The 21665-nt window shown below is 50.3% G+C and overlaps 1 protein-coding gene across 1 annotated transcript; it reads left to right on the top strand.

Annotated features, from left to right (window-relative positions):
• Nucleotides 1–2195: 2195 nt before the first annotated feature.
• LOC134413886 (olfactory receptor 6C3-like) lies at nucleotides 2196–20655 on the top strand. Its single transcript, XM_063147915.1, has 4 exons — nucleotides 2196–2239; nucleotides 20087–20228; nucleotides 20508–20570; nucleotides 20638–20655. Exons 1-4 carry the CDS (start codon nucleotides 2196–2198, stop codon nucleotides 20653–20655), a joined length of 267 nt encoding a protein of 88 aa, XP_063003985.1.
• The last annotated feature ends 1010 nt before the right edge of the window (nucleotides 20656–21665 follow it).

Raw genomic sequence — 21665 nt, 5'->3', positions numbered from 1 at the left:
AACCAGTGCTTCCATTGCACCCTGGCTGGTGGCCTTGGCTAGGCTGGAGTCACAGTCTGACACCGCTTGGCAAATGCAAGCATCAACCATCTGAGCGCTGGTCAACTCAGGGTCAAGGGTGAGGGTGTGCAGAACCTTTCTGCAGTCAATACTGGCATTACAGAAAGCTAATTTGCTAATAAAATAATCCCGGACATTTTGATCATCTACTCTTTTTTCCAGTGCTTTCATAAGGTGATAGACAAACTTGATATAGCTCTCATCCAGGCCCTGGCAAATGTCAGTGAAGTCAATGTGGGATGTAGAAGCATCAGGTGTTTGGAGGAGGGTGGACCATGCAGGACCTTTGAGATCTTCCAGTATTGACTGGGGGAGGGCTTCAGCCTGATATTGCAGTCTAGTACAGTCTCCTTCCCCGGCAATGCGGTCCATTGTGAGGTGTTGTCACCCTTCTTCCTCAACATAACCTTTTGGTAACTCATTAACTTTATTTATCCAAACTCCTTTCCATAAAATAAATTAGTCAGGTGACAATATAATTTTCATACACTGTTTTAAATTTTATGGTACTATCATGTGGGCAGTAAATGGCACGTCCAGCAGATGGTTAAAATAGGTAGAATCCCTCCCATAATCCTTTGCAGCCTTTACTAAATCCTTCCTTTCCCTACAGGAATAAATTCCCATGGAGGTTTTGGCTCCTCCTTATACTGCACAGGTGCCACCTGAATCTTGGATACCACATCCCAGTCCCCTTCCTTTGCAGCTTTTCTTCGCGTCCTCTGCCAAGAATCCTTGGGCTCATCCTCACTCTTGGATAACCTATCGCTCTCTTCCTCTGTAGAGGAAGCAGGTCTGCTGGGAGGGGTGCAGGGCTTTCGGCCAAATGGCAACACCCAGTGTTGAAGGCCTTTGGTAGTCAAAATGGCTTCCTTCCAATTGGCCCCATGTCCAGTTCCGGGGATGGAATTTGACGTCAAGGTGGGACCCATCACAGGGGAGGTACCCAGAGAAAAGGCAGGAAAGGGGGATGAAGGCAGGAGGGAATCTGAAATGGACGTCTCCCTAACAGGAGTATTGCCATCTTGTGATTTATAGGAAGGGTGATTAGGATCAGGGGATGAAGGAATGTGGTCAAGGGAGTATCTCAGGGCAGCATGGCCACTACCACCCTGAGGAGAGGACAGAAAAGGAGGGAAGACGGCAGGTGGCAGATGGCTTGTCTGTGCCAAAGGATGGGCTCCATCTCCCATCCTGTTCTCAGGGAACGTGGGTTCAGAAACGTGGGCGGCGGGTTGAATAAACCTGGACAAAGGGTTGGAACCATGAACTTGTTAAACGATCCTATAAATTGAATGAAACAACAGATAAAATTTCCCAACTTTTAACATTGCTTGTGTTTTTAAAATATAAAGATTTTCCCCAACAACATCCCAAAATGATAACTGAAAGATAGGATCAACAGAGATATCAGGAAACTCCTTAAACAACCAGTGAACAAAACATTTTTAACTCTCCTCAGAAAATGAACTCCCCTCTAAGTTTAAAACTCTCCAAAATTTAACAAAGACATCCTTTTCGGCTTGGGACTGATTATTTCTCATAGCTGCCCCCAATGGAGGAGGGAATTCCCACTCACAGGAGAAGAAAATCAAAAGCCTGAACCGCTGGGAGCTCTCTGCCACTCAGTCACTCACTCTCAGTCTCACAGGCAGAATCTTCAGCCAAAGTGGGGCTTCTGGGGCTGTCAGTGAAGTTGGTCCCACAGATGTTGAAGGGATTGTTAACTTCTTCTTCAGTGAGATTCGATAAAACTGAAGTTTCACTTCACTTCAGTGTTGCAGCTGACCCAAAGGCGTACAGCTTCCAGTGACATCTGGCTGGCAGGATCACCGCTGGAGACGCTCACAGGGAACTCAACAAATCAGGTCCCTGTTTGGGTGCCATGTGTAGCATCATGGCTCTACTGAGGCCCCTTGTAGCGTCCAGCACTCATGAGCCCAAAGCTCACTGCTACCTTAGAAAGCTGACAGAATAGGCAGAATGGGTCTTCATATGATCTCTAGCAAACTGGGTTTATTGGTACAGGAACAGGCTACACAGCTGAACAGGCTCCAGGGATGAAGACAGGGTGTAGGCTGAGGGAATGGGGCCTTATATGGGGTTGTGAGGGTGGAACTGAGGGTCAGGGTCCAATGGATATGGGGGAAAATGGTGCAGACAAGAGGTCAGAGGTCAGGTAAGCCAATAGGGAAAGAAGGGTGAAGGAATGCAGCCAACTAGGGCCCATGGAGGGACAGAGAGAGAAGAACATTCTAGGACTAAAAAAACATGAGCAATAGGAGCTGAACTAGGGTAATTATGCCAATGGACCAATGGGGTAACATAACATGCAATAATCAGCATGTGCCTGCAAAGATCTATGGGAGAAGAAAGCATCTCACCCTAACCTGAAAGCCTATTCCTCTTATCTGGAACCAGTCCTCCATGTCTGGGGGATTGAGACTTTGATGGTAGGCCTCTGGGCACCCACACACCCTCACAGCTGGCCCAGGGCAGGTCTGGAGTGAAGCCATTTATTATAATGAAATATAGTTTTAAAAGAATTAAAAGACACTTAAAAGTATATCAAGGGAATCGCAGAAGTTAATAAATAATCTAAAATACACTCACAGAAGAAACTTTGGAATTAGAATATTTGAAGAAACAGAAGTGGAAGCCAATAAGTTAAAGTGACCTGCCAAGCCGTTAGAATCAACCCAATAAGTTAAAGTGACCTGTCAAGCCGTTAGGATCAAGCCAAGTACAACAGTAACTTCAGCCAAGCCATGGAAAAACATGCCAAAGATAACAGGAAGAAGTCCAAATTAGGAAAAGCTTAAAATTTAACTAAGGAAGACCAGGAATTCACGGAAGACCCCGCCTGCCTATGAATATGCATGTAATAAATGATGTAATCCCTGTTTAAAATTGTATAAAAACCCGCTTTTGCTGTACATAATTTAGAAATCCATTTTGTGATTTCTCCGACGCGTCGTAATAAAATACCTCCTGCTTATCTGACTTAGACTGAGTCTCTTAAGCAGTTATTCTCGCCTTTTGGGGCAAAATTCGGCATCAGGAGTGATCTTGGTGGCACGTGGGCTTGGCAAACACGTGAGGAGGGTGTCTGTATTCAGTGGAGAACTCAGGAGTTTTAGAATACTAAAATAAAAAAAGAAAACCCCTCTTTGCCTGAGTGCAGCCAGTTCGCCAAGCTAAGCTGGCCTCAAGTGACAGAGGAGGGAGAGGATGGGGTTGGCGAATGTGGAGAAAGGTGGTCCACACAGGGTCAGACCTCAAGGCACAGCTTCTCTGATCAGGCCAGACCACTTGTGGAGAGTCCCTGCATCACTATCAGTCACTGAATGCTGCGATTACCTCTGCTCTAAGGAGAACAACATACCTTTAAAACAGGAATGTGGATTTATTAGAAGCTCTTTGAAATATTTCTCCATAACTATATAAGAAGAAATTACTAGTGATTTGCACAACAGAAGATGGAAATCAAGGCAGAGCCATGGTTTGTCAGGACTTGCTTGATCCTAATGAGCCCCACGGTGCATTTGGAAGTGAACCCTGGAACCTCAGGGCCTGAGAGGAGATTGCACAAACCTTTCCAGGAGTAAAAGTCAGAGGAACAACTCAAAGTGCCTCAAAGCATGAATGGGTCCCACTGAGGTACATCCCAACAAAGGCTCTTCATGGACTCCTTGGAGAACTGGAGACCAGGATGGCACAAAAACTTCTCAGAGACTCAGTGTGGAACGGAAAATCCAAAGTACCTTAAAAACCTTGAGTATCTCAAAGTGCTGATGAGGCCCACAGAGTATCAGTACAAAGCTCTCAAGGGAATTATTAAAGCGGATAACTGGGGCTATGATTGCACAAACTTCTCATAGAATTTGTATGAAAAGTGAAAAACAGAGTACCTTAAAATAACTGATGTACCTTGAAGCATTAATGAGCCCACTGAGTGTTTTTACTGACAAAGGCTCTCAAGGGACTCATTAAAGCAGATAATTGGAGGCCATGTTTGCTCAAACTTCCCAGAGACTCCAAAGCAAAAGCCAAACCCAAAGTCCTTTGAAAAACTCTGTGAGCATTAAGGAGCTCCCAGAGCCATTCCTGAGCAAGGCTCCCCAGGGACTCCTTCCAGCAGATCCTTGAGGCCACTGGGATGTGGGCTAGGGGGGGATGCTGAGGGCAGGACAAGGGGCTGACAGTGCCCAGCCTGGCTGGGGCTTTGCCAGGAGGCCCCAGGGCCTCAGGACAAGGTGTCTCCTCCCAGCCCTTGGTGGCACAGACCCTGCTGTGCCCCAGGGCATCAAGGCTTGGCTTTTCTTTGTCCCCACCTGTCATCACTGCCTCCAGTTCTCTTCTCCGCCTGGGGCCTGGGGACACTTTCTCAGTCGTGTCCCTCAGTGGGATCCATTAAAAGTCCAAGAAACATTGGAGTTGGATTCTGACTTGGAGTTCTAGAGAGGTTTCTTCAGCTCCCTCTCAGGGACTGATGTTCAGGACCTGAGCACAAAGCCCCAGAGGCTCATTAAAGTCCTTGTGCTGTGACTGTGCTGTTGAGCTGGCCTGGGCTCCTGGCACAGAGGCAGCTCCTGGTAACCAAGTAGAGCTTCAAAAGCACATTTCTCTTGATGAGCAGCTCTTCTGCCAGCCCAGCAGGGCTGGGACACTGCCTGCAACCACCCTGGGCACAGCACAGAGGCACAGAGAGCTTCACTCTGTCAGGGCTGGGAAGGTGCTGAGAAGTGCCTGAGGCAGAATCACTGCCAGCCCTTGGAACAGGAACCTCTGGCTGCAGGACAATGCAGCTGCAGCTCCTGAAGCCTTCTCCTAAAGCTGGAACATCCCAATGCCTATAGACCCTGTGAGTACATTCTCTGATTGTCTCTTGTGCAGAGCAGCCAGGGGTGCCCAGGGCTGTCATGCAGAGCAGGGTCCTGCAGAGCCCAGGGTGCTGTGCTGGGGCAGGGACTCTGCTGCCTGCCAGGGACAGCTCTCAGCCAGCCCTGGCAGCTGCTCCCAGCACTGGGGGACAAGATCTGGGTGGGAGGAGACAGCTGGTACAGCTTGGAAGTGTTCTCCTTGTGGTGAGGATGCTGCATTGTTCAAGACTGCTGCCAGCATTACATTTAATTGCAGAACATTTCCAAGTAGATTATACAGGGAGCAGAGCAAGGTAGGGGCTGCACAGAAGGGACAATTCTACTTTTATAATCTACTGCTCTGCCCTGGAAATTCCCCTTAGATATTCATCTCTCAATTAAGGTTGAAAAAAATAAAAAAAAATATCTCAGACCTGAGTAAAGCAGGCAGCAACAGCAATCAATGCAGGACCTCTTAAAAGCTGCATCAGTATGATTTTTCCAGCCTCCTCAGGGTTGCTCTAACTTTGCCATCAGTCTGCAGAGCCAGAGCTGCCCCATGGGCAGTGCCAGAACTGTGAGGGGTCTGCAGGGCAGAGCTGAGCCCCCAGGGCTGGGCTGGGCTCTGGCAGCACTGGCAGGGCCCAGCCCTGGGCACAGGGAAGCAGCTGCTGGCAGGGACTGCTCCAGGCAGCAGAGCCCTGGGCAGGCAGTGGGGGGAAAGTGCCCCCAAGCTGTGCTGGGATATTTAAAATTCTCCACAAACCAAAGTATTCCATTATACTTATTCTACAGATAATAATACTTTTTCTACAGATAAGTAGAATACAGAATAATACTTATTCTACAGATCCCCAATTCGAGCCCCAGCAAATGTCCAACAGCAGCTCCATCAGCCACTTCCACCGGCTGGCATTGGCAGACACGCGGCAGCTGCAGCTCCTGCACTTCTGCCTCTTGCTGGGCATCTCCCTGGCTGCCCTCCTGGGCAACGGCCTCATCATCAGCGCCGTAGCCTGCGGCCACCACCTGCACACGCCCATGTTCTTCTTCCTGCTTAACCTGGCCCTCAGTGACCTGGGCTCCATCTGCACCACTGTCCCCAAAGCCATGCACAATTCCCTCTGGGACACCAGGAACATCTCCTACACAGGATGTGCTGCACAAGTTTTCTTCTTTCTCTTCTTTGTGGGAGCAGAGTATTCTCTCCTGACCATCATGTGCTATGACCGCTACATGTCCATCTGCAAACCCCTGCACTACAGGACCCTCCTGGGCAGCAGAGCTTGTGCCCACATGGCAGCAGCTGCCTGGGCCAGTGGCTTTCTCAATTCCCTGCTGCACACAGCCAATACATTCTCCCTGCCCCTGTGCCATGGCAATGCCCTGGGCCAGTTCTTCTGTGAAATTCCTCAGATCCTCAAGCTCTCCTGCTACAAATCCTACCTCAGGGAACTCAGGTTTATTGCTGTTACTGTCTGTGTTGTTTCTGGCTATTTTGTGTTCATTGTTTTCTCCTATGTGCAGATCTTCAGGGCTGTGCTGAGGATCCCCTCTGAGCAGGGACGGCACAAAGCCTTTTCCACCTGCCTCCCTCACCTGGCCGTGCTCTCCCTGTTCCTCAGCAGTATCATGTTTGCTCACCTGAAGCCCCTCTCCATCTCTTCCCCATCTCTGGATGTGGCCCTGTCAGTTCTGTACTATGTGGTGCCTCCAGCCCTGAACCCCCTCATGTACAGTCTGAGGAACCAGGAGCTCAAGGCTGCAGTGTGGAGACTGATGAATGGACGGTTTCAGTAACCTAAACTGCTTGCCAGTTTCCGCAAGTCACTTGTAATAAATTTTGTATTTGATAATACTTGGGTTTGGTATTTGATTTATTCTTGTCTTTCCTTTGTCTTAATCTTTTAATATTGTCCCGAACAAATGGCATTGTTTGGGCCATATTTCATTTTTATTCTCTCCATATCTGCTGGGGCCCCAGACTCTGTCCATGAAGATCTCTGCTCTCAGTGGTTTTAAGTGACCTAAAGCATCTCCTAGCAAAGTCTTCCCTGGCAATTCTCCTTTTGCTGCCTTCTCTGGAGCTGCAGCAGCAATGTCTGTGTGCAGGGGTGGGGTATGTCAGGGGCTGCAAAGCAGCTCTGTTCCTGCTGGCCACACCATTCCTGAGCCAGGCCAGGAGCCATTGGCCTTCTTGCCCACCTGGGCACACTGCTGGCTCATGTCCAGCCTGCTGTCCATCAGTCCCTTCAGGTCCCTTTCTGCCTGGCTGCTGTCCAGCCACTCTATCCCCATCCTGTAGCACTGCAGCGGTTGTTGTGGCCAAAGAGCAGGACCCAGCACTTGGTCTTGTTCAAGCTCACCTTGTTGGATTTGGGCCCTGCATCCAGCCTGTCCAGGGCCCTCTGCAGAGCCCTCCTACCATCCAGCAGATCTACACTCACACTCACCTTTGGATATCTTTTGCTTCATGGAGCCCTAGAGTGTCACAATGGCCTCCATGATTGCATGAGGCTCCACCGAGTCACAATGGTCTCTTGGTTCTATAGGGCCCCTCAGTTTCACAGTGTCCTCTGTTCTACCTGGGCCCCGCAGTGTCACAATGGCCTTTTAGTCCCAAGAGGCACCACGGTGTCAAACATGTTTCCTTCATTCCACGAGTGTCCTCAGTGCAAAAATGGCCCCTTGGTTCCATTGGGCCCTGCATTGTCAGAATGGCCCCATTGTCACACAAGGCTGCACAGTGTCACAACAGTCTCCTCATTTCCAGAAAGCCACACAGTGTCACAACAGTCTCCTCATTTCCACAAAACCACACAGTATTACAACAGTCTTCTGAATTCCATGAGGTGCCAGAGTCCCAAAATGGACTCCTTGGTTCGATTTAGCCCTGCACTGTTAGAAGAAACCCTTGGGTTTATGATGCCACACAGTGTCACAATCATCACACAATCACAGAATTAACCAGGCTGGAAAAGACCGTGGAGATCAGCAACTCCAACCTGTGACTCAACATCACCTTGTCACCCAGACCATGGCACTCAGTGCCACGTTCAGTCTTTCCTTAAACACCTCCAGGGACAGTGACTCCACCACCTCCCTGGGCAGCCCCTTCCAATGCCCAATCGAACTTTCTGTGAAGAACCTGTTCCAAAAGTCCAGTCTAACCCTCCCTTGGCACATGTTAAGCTGTGTCCTCTTGTCTTGTCACTGTTCCCTGGGAAAAGACCCCGACTCCCCCCAACTGCACCCTCCTGTCAGGGAGTTGCAGAGAGTGATGAGGTCTCCCCTGAGCCTCCTCTTCTCCAGGATAAACAACCCCAGCCCACTCAGCCACTCCTCACAGGACTTGCTTTCCAGATCCCTCCCCAGCTTTGTTGCTCTTCTCTGGACATGCTCCAGCCCCTCTTTGTCCTTCCTAAATTGGGGGCCCAGAACTGGACTCAGCACTCAGGTGTGGCTTCACCAGTACTGAGCACAGGGGAAGAATCCCTGCCCTGCTCCTGCTGGCCACACCATTCCTGATCCAAGCCAGGAGCCATTGGCCTTCTTGCCCACCTGGTTTAGCAGGTTCCCAGCTGCTTCCTTCTGGATTACAGGGAGGCTGTTCTGCTCCCTGTGCCCATCCACAAGCTCAGGAGAGCACTTGTCCTGAGGACAACCTGTCCTAATGTTGAAAACTGGGGGAAAGAAGGTGTTAAGCAGCTCTGCTTTTCCTTATCTTTAGTTACTCTATTCCTCACTGCATCCTATAAAGAGTAGATGTTCTACTTATCTGTCCTTTTGCTATTAGTTTATTTTTAAAATAATTTTTTATTATTTTTCACAGAAATGGCCAGGTTAAGATCTAATTGAACTTTCACCACTCTACTTTTCCTTCTGCACAACCTAACAACATCCTTAAACACCTCCTGAGATGCCTGATTTATCCAATGGTGATGCACTCTCTTTTTTCCTGAGTTCCCACAAAAGATCCATGTCCAGCCAGGACAGTCATTTTCCTCTCAGGCTGAACTTTGGCACAAAGGGACAGGCTGCTTCTTCCCCCTTAAAATTCCTTTCTTGAGGTGTGTCCATCCTTCCTGGACACTTTCGTTTTTAAGTGTCTTTCCCTTAAAAAATCAGTACCTGATTCAGTACTCTCCAAATCTGCATCCTGAATCCAAGGTCTGCCCTGCGTAAATCCAGTGATGAAGTTTTGTTGCTGCCCCTCCTTCTTTCACAGAATATTGGTGTCCTGGTTTAGGGTTAAAGGGTTAGGGTTTAGGGTTAAATTTGTTAAAGAATCTCCAAAGGGGGCCCCTCCAGAAAGCAAAACCCACACAGCCCCTCCCCCCAACTGGTTCGGGAAAAAATTCCTTGGAGAGAGGTGGAAAGAACCTGTTTATTTACCAGACACATCACCCCCACCACACAAAATGAACAATACCAGCTGACACCGCTCTGAGGAAGATGACAAAATCAGAAAGTCTCTTTCGGGGGTGGTTGCTCTGTTCTCAGTCCCTCCGGCACTGGGCAGCTGCTGCAGCCAAACCTTCAGTGTTCCCGGGTCCCAGTCTGGAGCAGGTTCAAGATGGTCACAGGAACAGGAGAGGTGTGGGATCTCAGCACCTCAGGACGGAGGTGCAGAGTGGCCGAGAACACCCTTGGGGGGCTCAGGAGTCCTGGAATGTTGCCAGAAGTGTCTGGTGGCTGGACTTTGATCCTACACAGGAGACGACACCTGTATGAGGATAGGAGAATTTCACTGGGGTGAATGGTGGAGGGATAAGTTAATTAGTGTGAAACACAGAGTTTAGGATTTCTGTACAGGGGGGTCTAAAGAAGTAAGATGGAGGAATTGGGGCGTGTCCTGTTCTTCTTCTTCTTCTTCTTGGCCTCCATCTTCTGTGGTGATGTTGGCACTTCGGGATTGGTTATTACTAGAAGTGCACCGGTTAATAAGGGTAGAAGGTATTGGGGAAAAAATTATAAATATTGTATACGTAATTTCGAGTATAAAGATAAGTGACCACCCCGGGGGCTCTCAGTGTGCTCATGGCTGGCTTGCTGTGCAGACCTCTGTTGGGCTGAAAGAAAATCTTTTAGATAAACAATTAATAAACACCGAGACCGAGAAAAGATCAGAAGTCTCTTCTCGTCCTTTGAAGCGCCGGACTGTCCAAGGCCACCCGGGGCCTTTCCAGGCCACCTAAACAGCCGAGAAACCGACAGAGAGGAGAAACAGTCCAGGAATGGATGTGGACTGTTTAGCTAGAACTAGCTAATAAGCAGAAGCAAAAGCGAGAGCAGAAGCAAGAGCAGAAAAGCGAGCAAGCAAAGCAGCAAGCTGAAAGCAAGAAGTGAAAAACAGCCCTATGTACTGCCGTCTCTGTGTCCCTGATAAGAGAAACCCAAACAAAACTTCCACTCTTCAGAGCCAGTCTTAAAGGCACAGAACAGATGAATGGGGATACAAGCATCATAACGTCACCCCAGGACATTCCACCCCTTATCCCCATATCATCAACATACTACAACACATCATGCATTATTCATACAAAATTTCCATCTGTTCCCCCAAAATTACAAGCAATACCCATCATGCCTTCATCACATCCCCACACTGGATCACTGAATCCAGGCCCTATATTACAGAGCTGCAGGATTCCCCCTTTTCACTTTACTCACTTAAAGCTCCATCTATTGCTTGCTCAGACCTTCAACACTTACACATTTCCTTCTCCATCTTCCACTTGCCCAGACCTTCAACTCTTACACATTTCCTTCTGTCTCATGTCTCTATGGTTTAATGTACAGACAATGGCAGTAACATCCAATGAACAGTGATATTGCATATCATTCTAATCCCACAATCAGATCTCCCTGAGGTACACATCGTGTTGTTCCATCTCTTTGCATTATCCACCACGTGCAACCTGGTCCCTGAGCAAAGACAACCCCACAAATGGGTTTGTCTGTACTCGAGGCAGAATTGATCCACACAGTCTTCCCTAACAAACCTCTGATATGTACCACTGGGACTTTGTCTCCTTCTATTACATTCAGGGACTCAGACTGGGCAGGATCTGCTCGGTTGGTGGAACCTCGGGTGTTAACTAACCAGGTGGCCTTTGCTAAATGCTGCTCCCAATTCTTGAAAGATCCCCCACCCAAAGCTTTCAACTGGGTTTTTAGTAGTCCATTGTACCTCTCCACTTTTCCTGCAGCTGGTGCATGGTAGGGGATATGGTACACCCACTCAATGCCATGTTCCCTTGCCCAGGTGTTGATAAGGCTGTTCTTTAAATGAGTCTCGTTGTCTGATTTGATCCTCTCAGGGGTGCCATGTCTCTACAGAACTTGCTTTTCAAGGCCCAGGATGGTGTTTCGGGCTGTAGCATGAGACACAGGGTAGGTTTCCAATCATCCAGTGGTGGCTTCCACCATGGTCAGCACGTAGCGCTCGCCCTGGCGTGTCTGGGGCAGTGTGATGTAATCAATCTGCCAGGCCTTCCCATACTTGTACTTGGACCACCGCCCACCGTACCAGAGGGGCTTCACTCGCTTGGCCTGCTTGATGGCAGCACACGTCTCACAGTCATGGATAACCTGAGAAATACTGTCCATGGTTAAATCCACTCCTTGGTCTCGTGCCCATTTATAGGCGGCATCTCTGCCCTGGTGGCCTGAGGCATCATGGACCCATCGAGCTAGGAATAACTCTCCCTTATGTTCCCAATCTAGGTCTATTTTGGACACTCCTATCTTTACAGCTTGGTCTACCTGCTCATTGTTTTGGTGCTTCTCATTGGCTCTACTCTTGGGTACATGGGCATCTACATGGCGGACTTTCACAGGTAGCCTCCCTACCCTGGTAGCAATGTCTTTCCACTCATCAACAGCCCAAATTGGTTTCCCTCTACGTTGCCAGTTAGCCTTTTTCTACCTCTCCAGCCATCCCCACAGAGCATTGGCTACCATCCATGCGTCAGTGTAGAGGTAGAGCTTTGGCCACTTCTCTCTCTCAGCAATGTCCAGGGCCTGTTGAACAGCTCTGAGTTCAGCAAGTTGGCTTGATCCACCTTCTCCTTCAGTAGCTTGTGCAGCTTGTTGTGTGGGGCTCCATACGGCTGCTTTCCACTTCTGGTTCATCCCTACGATGTGACAGGAACCGTCAGTGAAAAGACTGTAGCGTGCTTCCTCTGGTGGCAGTTGGTTATAGGGAGGAGCCTCTTCAGCACATGTCACTGGTTCTTTTTCCTCTTCATCTGTGACACCAAAATTCTCACCTTCGGGCCAATTTGTAATTACCTCCAAAATCCCAGGGCAATTCAGTATTACCTATACGGGCACGCTGAGTGATGAGAGCAATCCACTTGCTCCATGTAGCACTGGTGGCATGGTGAGTGGAAGGAACCTTGCCTTTGAACATCCACCCCAGCACTGGTAGTCAGGGTGCCAGGAGGAGTTGTGCTTCAGTGCCTATTACCTCCGAGGCAGCCTGGACTCCTTCATAGGCAGCCAGGATTTCCTTCTCTGTGGGAGTATAGTTGGCTTCAGACCCTCTGTAGCTTCGACTCCAAAATCCCAGTGGTTGACCCCGAGTCTCCTCAGGCACCTTCTGCCAAATGCTCCAGGACAAGCCATGGTTCCCGGCTGCAGAGTAGAGCAGGTTCTTTACCTCTGGTCCTGTTCTGACCGGGCCAAGGGCTACTGCATGGGCAATCTCCTGCTTGATCTGGACAAAGGCTTGCTGCTGCTCAGGGCCGCACATGAAATTGTTCTTCTTGCGGGTGACCAGGTAAAGAGGGCTCACGATCTGACTGTACTCAGGAATATGCATCCTCCAAAAACCTATTGCACCCAAGAAAGCTTGTGTCTCTTTTTTATTGGTGGGTGGAGACATTGCTGTGATCTTGTTGATGACATCTGTAGGAATCTGATGCCGTCCATCTTGCCACTTCACTCCCAGGAATTGAATCTCACGAGCTGGTCCCTTTACTTTGCTCTTTTTAATGGCGAAACCAGCTCCCAGGAGGATCTGGATGATTTCCTTCCCTTTCTCAAACACTTCAGCATCTGTGTTCCCCCACACAATGATGTCATCAATATACTGCAGATGTTCTGGAGCCTCACCCCTTTCTAATGCAGTCTGGAGCAGTCCATGGCAGATGGTGGGATGGTGGGGCTGTGCTTCCACCCCTGGGGCAGTCGGTTCCAGGTGTACTGCACTCCCCTCCATGTGAAGGCAAACTGAGGCCTGCATTCTGCTGCCAGAGGAATGGAGAAAAATGCATTGGCAATGTCTTCACTGGCATACCACTTTGCTGCCTTGGACTCAAGCTCATACTGGAGCTCTAATATGTCTGGCACGGCAGCACTCAGTGGTGGAGTCACTTCATTCAATGCACGGTAGTCCACAGTCAATCTCCATTCTCCTTCAGATTTTCGCACAGGCCAAATGGGGCTGTTGAAGGGTGAGTGGGTCTTGCTGACCACCCCTTGGCTCTCCAGCTCTCGGATCATCTTATGGATGGGGATCACAGCATCTTGAGTGGTTCTATGCTGTCATCGATGCACTATGAAAGTGGCAATTGGCACCTGTTGCTCTTCTCTCGTCAGGCCTCCTACTGCAGATGGATTCTCAGACAACCCAGGCAAGGTGTTCAATTGCTGGATGCCCTCTGTCACTACAGCTGCTATCCCGAATGCCCATCTGAGTCCCTTTGGGTCTTTGAAATACCCACTTCGAAGGTAGTCTATGCCCAAAATACATGGGGCCTCTGTGCCAGTCACAATAGGATGCTTCTTCCACTCATTTCCCGTTAGGCTCACATCAGCCTCCACCAAAGTGAAATCCTGGGATCCCCCTGTCACACCAGCAATAGAAACGGACTGTCCCCACATGTCTTGATGGGATTAATGCGCACTGCGCACCAGTATCAACCAAACCTTTATACTCTTGTGGTTCCGATGTGCCAGGCCAACGAATCCACACAGACCAGAAAACATGATTTTCCCTAGCCTCCACCTGATTAGAGGCAGGGCCCCTCTAAGCCTGGTTATCCTTCTTTCCCTGGGCATATGTTTTGGATGTTCCTTCAAGGGGATCGGACATGTCATCATCATCATACCTGGCCATTCGGCTACGGGCAACTGGAGCTGCTTTCCTTCTGGTGGCTTCCTTCAGTTCACGCACCCGTCGTGCCAGAACAGCAGTAGGTTTCCTATCCCACCTTCTCATGGTTTCCCCACAATCACGCAAGTAAAACCACAGCTCAGCTCGTGGGTTGTACCTTCTCTCTCCATCTGGGAAACGTCCGCCTTGGATACCAGAACCTCTGATCTGTACTGCTGAAATTTGGAGAAGGTCTTCTTTAATCTCCTCTCTAAGCTTCTTATGATTCTCCTCTATCTTATCCTCTAATTTCTCCAGACGTGTTTTTACTGCTGCAATTCTGGCATGTGTTGGGCCATGCACAGCATCTGCATATGCTCGGAGCTTCCTTGCCATGTCAAGCACAGTCTCAACCCTCTCATCCCTCTTCATTATGGCTAAGGCAGAAGCATATTCATGTGGCCCAAGTCGTACACATTTTTGCCACATCACAGACGTGCGTGGTACTAAGTCTGGGTTCCTAGTTGTTACATCATCTGAGAAGATAATCTCTGCCACTGCCATTTCTCTCAGACGTTGGATCCCTTGCTCTATGATCTTCCACTGAGTTTGTTGTATATAGAGATCATCTGCACACAGGTATCTTCGTGCAACATTGTCCAAGACCCATGCCCAGTGGCTGTGTGGATTAGCCCCCCTCATCATTTCTTGATCAATGACAGGATCCTGTGACAGGGATCCCAAATGCCTGGCTTCAGTGCCATACAGAAATGTAGCCTCACCTGCAGCATCCCAGAGAAGGACCAGCCAACTAATTATGGATTCATCAGGTCGTCGGGTGTAATCCTTCCTTAGGCCATCAAGGTCCTTCAGGGAAAAGGACTCAATATTTGCATCTGATCTTGCACCTGCTGCTTTGACTCCTGATTTTATGTCAGGAGGCATTGAGGTTCCTTCTCCTTCATCATCATCATCATCATCATCCACTGGTCGATTGGTCTTGTCCTGCATTTCCCACTTCTAGTGCTGGTAGCAACAGCCATGGGTTTAGATGCTGGCTTAGGCTCACTATCTGGTTTGGCTGCTGGCTTCGAGCCTGGGCTGTTGGCTACAGCTTGAGTGACTGGGATAGCTGATTTATCTCCCTGCCCCCCTGCCTCTGTCTGCTGCCCTACACTATCTAAAAAAGTGTAATAAGCATAGGCTAGGGCCCAGCTTATTTGCAATTAGCCTTTTCTCCTTAGAATCGTCATGGCACTTCTCTTTTAGGTATTTGCCCACTTCAGCTGGGTTCTGAATTTGTTCCTGTGGAAAATCCCAGTCTACAGGATCAGAAAATTCCTTCAAGGTTTGGCCTATATTTTCCCATTCTCCACATCACTCAGGATTTTTCACGCCTGCCTCTGCTTCTGGGTCAGGGGTCTCACCAGCTCCTCTGGATATCTCAGCCCTCATTCTAGAGAAGCTGCAGACCATATAGAGGAAGCTTACCAGATTAAATACCAGAAAGATGGTCTCTTTAACATTCAGGGGAAACTGAACATTCTCAAAAAGTGATATAACCAATCCAAAGGAGAAGAAGGAAAGGGAAGGCTGGAAAGTCTTATTCTCGGCTCCTCCTCTGACAAACTGGATGCATAACCATAGCCATGAACCATTCATACCTGGAGCAGACCCCAGCATGTTTATAAACTTCTTGCACATCATTGCCACCAAGCCCAGCAGGATAGCTACTCTGGTCACTGCCCCTCTGATGTAAAAACTATGTATTAGGGGCAATACTAAAGCTATTTCTGGATAAGAAAATAAACCTAGGGACCAGAGAGGTATTAAAATCTCAAAAATCCCAAGGGACCAGAAGTGCATGCAAGCCTTCACCCCAACAGACATGATGAATTCAAAAAGTATGGCTATGAGCTGATTTAAATAAACACAGAGTAATGGCAACCAAAATGCAGTCAAAACAGGGTTTTCCACTCTCTCGAGCCCCCAGGATGGGCACTGATATTTTGTCCTGGTTTAGGGCAAATTTGGCAGAGAATCTGCAAAGGAGGGCTCCCCCCAGAATGCAAACCCACACGGCCCCTCCCCCCAACCGGTTCGGGAAGAATTCCTCAGAGAGAAGTGGAAAGAACCTGTTGATTTGACAGACACAGCACCCCCCAGCACACAAAATGAACAATACTAGATGACATCACTCTGAAAAACGTGACAAAATCAGAAAGTCTCTTGCAGGGGTGGTTACTCTCTTAGGCCCTCCGGCGCTGGAGCAGCTGCTGCAGCCAAACGGTGCAAACCCTCGGTGTTCCCAGGTCCCAGTCCGGAGCAGGTTCGAGATGTTCACAGAAACAGGAGAGGAGAAACAGTCCAGGAAGGAATTTGGACTGTTTAGGTAGAACTAGCAAATAAGCAGAAGCAAAAGCAAGCAAAAGAGAGAGCAGAGAGAGAGCAAGCAAAGCAGAAAGCATAAAGCAAGAAGCGAAAACAGCCCTATTACTGCCAGTCTCTGTGTCCCTGATAAGAGAAACCCAAAGAAAACTTTCACTCTTCAGAAACAGTCTTAAAGGCACAGAACATATGAATGGGGATGCAAGCATCATAACGTCACCCCAGGACAACGTCCAAATTAAATTATATCAAAGGATGATTCCGTATGAAATCTGCCAGAACAGACAGTTCTGGGTGGCCTTGGAACCTTGGGGGTCACCTCTCATCTGCTTTCAAAACACTGGGGGTCTGTGCTATTCTTTCCAGGGAAAAATGATCTCTCAAGAGCAGATATCCATAGCTAAAATTTGGAAACTGCCTCCAAAATTCCTTATATCCAATGATAGCTCCCATACAAAAGCTGACAGGACTGTCTACATTCCCTTGCCTTCCTCAGGGCAAGCTCTCATCTGTCTGTGAAACACTGGGGCCCTGTACTTTCCTTCCTATGGAAAAGAACTGTCTTTCTTGTCCAGATGCCCACGGTAAAAACTGGGATTTGGCCTCCCAAATTCCCTCTATCCAAGGATTGCTCCGAGACAAATATTCCCAAGGGAAACAGGTCTGGCTGGCCTTGGCCTCCTTGGGGCTGCCTCTAATCAGCCTTTAAAACACTGGGGCTCTGCCCTTTCCTTCCTGTGGAGAAGAACTGTCATTCTGGTCCAGTCACCCATGGCTGAAATGGAATTCCACCTCCAAAACTCCCCAAATATCCGAGGGCTGATTTCAGACAAAAGCTGCAAGGACAGACAGGTCTGGCTGGCCTTAGCCTCTGGTGAGTGCCTCTAATCTGCCTTCAAAGTCCTAGGGCTCTGTGATTTCCTTCCTGTAGAAAAGAACCGTCCTTCTTGTCCAGGCACCCATGGCCTCAAGCACATGAGCACTGTACAGGGACAGAGGAGCTCTGTGCTCAGTGGGATGGAGACTGAAGACAGCAGAGGAGAACCCTGGGAGGGATTCAAGGGTGGTTTCAGAGATGGTCCATCCTTCTGACATAGTAGACAACAGCCAGAGAAAGAAAAAATCAATGATTAAGCTAGCTGGGGAGGCCCAGACTGGGAACAAAGAGAAAGGGATTTCCTTCCTAGGGCAGGACTGTGGTGCAACACTTCCCCCAGAAGGAGTCTGGGTCAGCCCCAGGCTCTGTGTGGGCAGGCAGAGGCAGGCAGGAGGCAGAGCTGTCAGCAAAGGAAGGGCCCAGCCAGGTGGGGCAGCCAGGGGATGCCGACAGCCTGCAGGGACAGAGGCGCAGGGCAGGGACACCGTGGGACAGCCTGGGCTGCACTGGGCACAGGGATGGGCAGCAGCTGCAAGACAGCCCTGCCAGAGCCAACTTGGGCAGCACTTTGGCCGTGGCTGCTGGCCCTGGGCCTGAGGCAGGAGCAGGAGACAAGTGACCCTTGCAGGCCTGGGGCCTCATTGCCTCCTTGTCCCTGCTCAGCAGCTTGGCAGGGGCTACCCCATGCTCCTGCCCTTGCCATTGCACATCCCCACATGCCAGTGCCCATCCCGGGAAGAGCCCTGAGCAAGGAGGGAGGGACAGGATCTGCCTGGCCAGGGGCTGGGGCCCAGGCCTTGGCCCTTTGCATTCCTCAAACACATCCAGCTTTGCTCAGCACCAGAGACACCTTGGCCTTGTTTGTCCCCTGCTGTCATCACTGCCTCGAGGGTTCTGCTCTAACTGGAACCTGGGGACACTTCCTCAATTGTGTTCTTTAAGGGGACCCATTAAAACTTCAAGAAACTTTGGAGTCTAAATTTAATTTTGAGTTCTTGAGAAGTTTTTTGAAGACTCTCTAAGGGATTGAGTCTGATGTAAACAACACCAAATCTCAAGAGGCTCATTGAAGTCCTTGTGCTGTGTCTGTGCTGCTGAGCTTTAAAGGAACAGCTCTTCCCAGGGCCAGCTCCTGTCCCAGCCCAGCAGGGCTGAGGGCTCTGCCAGAAAGCACTGAGAGGACAGGAGCCAGGCAGAGACAGGCTGAAGGCAATCAGGATTGGGAAGACATTGAGCTGAGACTTCACTTGGGGAAACATCTTCACAGCCCTGTGCATGGTGAGTGTGTGGGTGCAGGGCAATGTCCCCCGTGCTCCTGGAGGGATCCCCTGAAGTCAGCGCACCCCACAGCCTGGGGGATGTGTCAGGAGGACTCTCCCAGTTTCTCTGTGGCACAGGAGGAGGAGGAGTGAGAGGATGTGCTGCAGAGAGGGCCTGCCCTGGGCACTGTCAGAGGGACAGGGCAGGATGGCTCCTGCTGCCAGGGATGGCTGCCGGGGGTGAAGCTGGGGCTGCAGCCAGGGCTGCCCAGGACTGTCCTGCAGAGCAGCTCCTGCAGCCCTCAGGGCTCTTGGCCAGCCCAGGGCATGTGCCACCTGCCAGGGGCAGCTCTCAGCCTGCCTGGCAGCGCCCCATGGACACTGCTGGGGAGAAGTTGGAGGTGGAAGGAGCCAGCCCCATCAGGGCAGATTCCTCCTGCTCTGGAGATGGTGCTGCATGGCCAGGGCTGCTCTCAGCTTTCTCCTCAAGGGAAGGGAAAGGGGCTGTCAGCTTTCTCTGTGTCACTGAGACTCCTGCACTGTCACCCTGGGCATCACCAGATGGGCCTCAGATCTCCCTCAGAAAGTGCCTCCTCAGCCTCTTCTCCCTACAGCCAGCAGCAGCAGCACCTTGGCTTGCAGCATCTCTGTTTTTCTGCCCTGCTCTTAAGGCCTTGCTGCCAGGGAGATGCCCCTGGGCAGTGCCCTGTGCTGGGAGGGGTCTGCAGGGCAGAGCTGAGCCCCCGGGGCTGGGCCGGGCTTGGGCAGCACTGGCAGGGACAAGGCTTGGATAGAGAGAAACAGCTCCCAGTAGGCACAACTCCAGGCAGCAGAGAGCCAGACCAACCCTTGGTATCCATTCCTGTCCAGCTGCATAGGGAAAGAGAGAAGATTTCAGAGAATATTATTTTTAAACTGGAGTGTTCAAAAAGTCCAATTTATTTTTCAATAAATTTTTAAGTGCAGGCACCTTCAAACAGAGGAGTTTTAATTATCAAAGGAGTCCTGGGTGGGGACTAGCACTGTCTGAACTGGGGCATGGGAAGCCCTGTTTTCCCTCTGGGCTCTGCAGTGTTCCGCCTGAGAGCAGTGCTAAAGATGAGGCGGGTACTCAGTTGCACAAGCTCAAAATCAAAGAAAGTTTAGCCAAATTTCCTCACAGGAAGAGAAATGATTTTGCAGAGATTAAAAAAAAATATAGAATTGACTCAAAAAATTTGGTCACACCTTGTCAATGTCTTCCTTCAACAGTCCACAATGCCCAGAGTGAAAAAATGTCCAACAGCAGCTCCATCAGGCACTTCCTCCTGCTGGCATTGGCAGACATGCGGCAGCTGCAGCTCCTGCTCTTCTGCCTCTTGCTGGGCATCTCCCTGGCTGCCCTCCTGGGCAACGGCCTCATCATCAGCGCCGTAGCCTGCGGCCACCACCTGCACACACCCATGTTCTTCTTCCTGCTCAACCTGGCCCTCGCTGACCTGGGCTCCATCTGCACCACTGTCCCCAAAGCCATGCACAATTCCCTCTGGGACACCAGCACCATCTCCTACTCTGGATGCGCAGCACAGCTATTTCTGTATGTCTTCTTCATTGGAACAGAGTTTTCTCTCCTGACTGTCATGTGCTACGACCGCTATGTGTCCATCTGCAAACCCCTGCACTACGGGACCCTCCTGGGCAGCAGAGCTTGTGACCACATGGCAGCAGCTGCCTGGGCCAGTGCCTTTCTCCATGCTCTGCTGCACACGGCCAATACATTTTCCCTGCCCCTGTGCCATGGCAATGCCTTGGATCAGTTCTTCTGTGAAATCCCACAGATCCTCAAGCTCTCCTGCTCACACTCCAAGCCCAGGGAACTTGGGTTTCTTGTGTTTTCCATCTCTTTAGCTTTTGGTTGTTTTGTGTTCATGGTTTTTTCCTATGTGCAGATCTTCAGGGCTGTGCTGGGGATCCCCTCTGAGCAGGGACGCCACAAAGCCTTTTCCACCTGCCTCTCTCACCTGACTGTGGTCTCCCTGTTTGTCAGCACTGGCACATTTGCCTACTTGAAGCCCCCCTCCATGTCCTCTCAATCCCTGGATCTGGCAGTGTCCGTTCTGTACTTAGTGGTGCCTTCAGCCCTGAACCCCCTCATCTACAGCCTGAGGAACCAGGAGCTCAAGGCTGCAGTGTGGACACTGATGACTAGATGGTATCAGAGACAATAAAGTGCTGCCCCGTTTTTGCAAATCACTTGTAATAAAAGTAATCTTTGATAGTTCTGCTTGGTTTTGGTGGTTGGTTTGTACTTTTCTTTCCTTTCTTTCAGTTTTTAATACTATTCACAAACAAACTTCATTTTTTGTGCCATTTCTTGTTCTGTTTCTCTCCACCCTCATTGTGGTCCCAGACTGTGTCAATTAGGAGCTGTGCTTTCAGAAGCTATAAATTAGAGAAAGGATTTCCCAGCACAGTTTTCATGAGAGTTCCCCCTTCTGTTGCCTCCTCTGGAGCTGCCGCAGCAATGTCTGTGTGCAGAGCTGGGGGCAGATCAGTGCTGGCCCAGCAGCTGTGCCCAGCAGCAGCAGCACTTGGTGTTGCCAGTGCTGCTGCCGTGGCCCTGTCCCGCTGCCCTGGTGGCCCTGGTGTTGCTGTAGGGCCTGAGTGCTCTCGGGGCCGGGCACAGCCCTGGGGGTGGCAGTGCCAGGGCTGCAGCAGGGACAGGCCATGGGCACTGCTGGGGCAGCGCTGATGCCTCAGGCCAGGACCTGGGGGCTCCAGGCTCCTTGCCCAGGCTCTCCCAAGAACTCCCCCAGGCCAATGCTCAGCACAGAAAAGCCCCGTGAGCAGTCCCAGGCTGGCTGTGGGCAGGCTGGGGGCAAACAGCATGGCTGGGGCTCTGCAAGGGCCCTGGGGGAGATGGGAAGGAGCAGCAGAGCAGGGGCTGATCCATCCCCAGTGCGCTGCACAGCCCAGGGCAGCATCCCAGAGCGTCCTCATGGAGCTGCCAACAACATCCCCCCTCTGCAGCCCTGGCCTCTCCCCCAGCTCACACAGGTGCCCCATCCTTGCAGGCACAGACATGGAAGCACTGGCTCAGCAGCCCCTGTTTGCATTGCACACAGCAGGGGGAGCAC

The sequence above is a fragment of the Melospiza melodia genome, unplaced genomic scaffold (genome assembly GCF_035770615.1).
Source record: "Melospiza melodia melodia isolate bMelMel2 unplaced genomic scaffold, bMelMel2.pri scaffold_55, whole genome shotgun sequence".
NCBI lineage: Eukaryota > Metazoa > Chordata > Aves > Passeriformes > Passerellidae > Melospiza > Melospiza melodia.
The sequence above is the reverse complement of the archived record's forward strand: the minus strand, read 5'-3'. Positions and strand labels throughout refer to the sequence as shown.

Bases quoted from the DNA above. Each gene is read 5' to 3' on its own strand.
- LOC134413886 (XM_063147915.1), top strand. From the start codon at position 2,196: ATGGATATGGGGGAAAATGGTGCAGACAAGAGGTCAGAGGTCAG. The intron at 2,240-20,086 runs GTAAGCCAATAG...CTGGGACACCAG, and splicing joins GACAAGAGGTCAGAGGTCAG to CACCATCTCCTACTCTGGAT. The intron at 20,229-20,507 runs AGCAGAGCTTGT...GGGATCCCCTCT, and splicing joins ACTACGGGACCCTCCTGGGC to GAGCAGGGACGCCACAAAGC.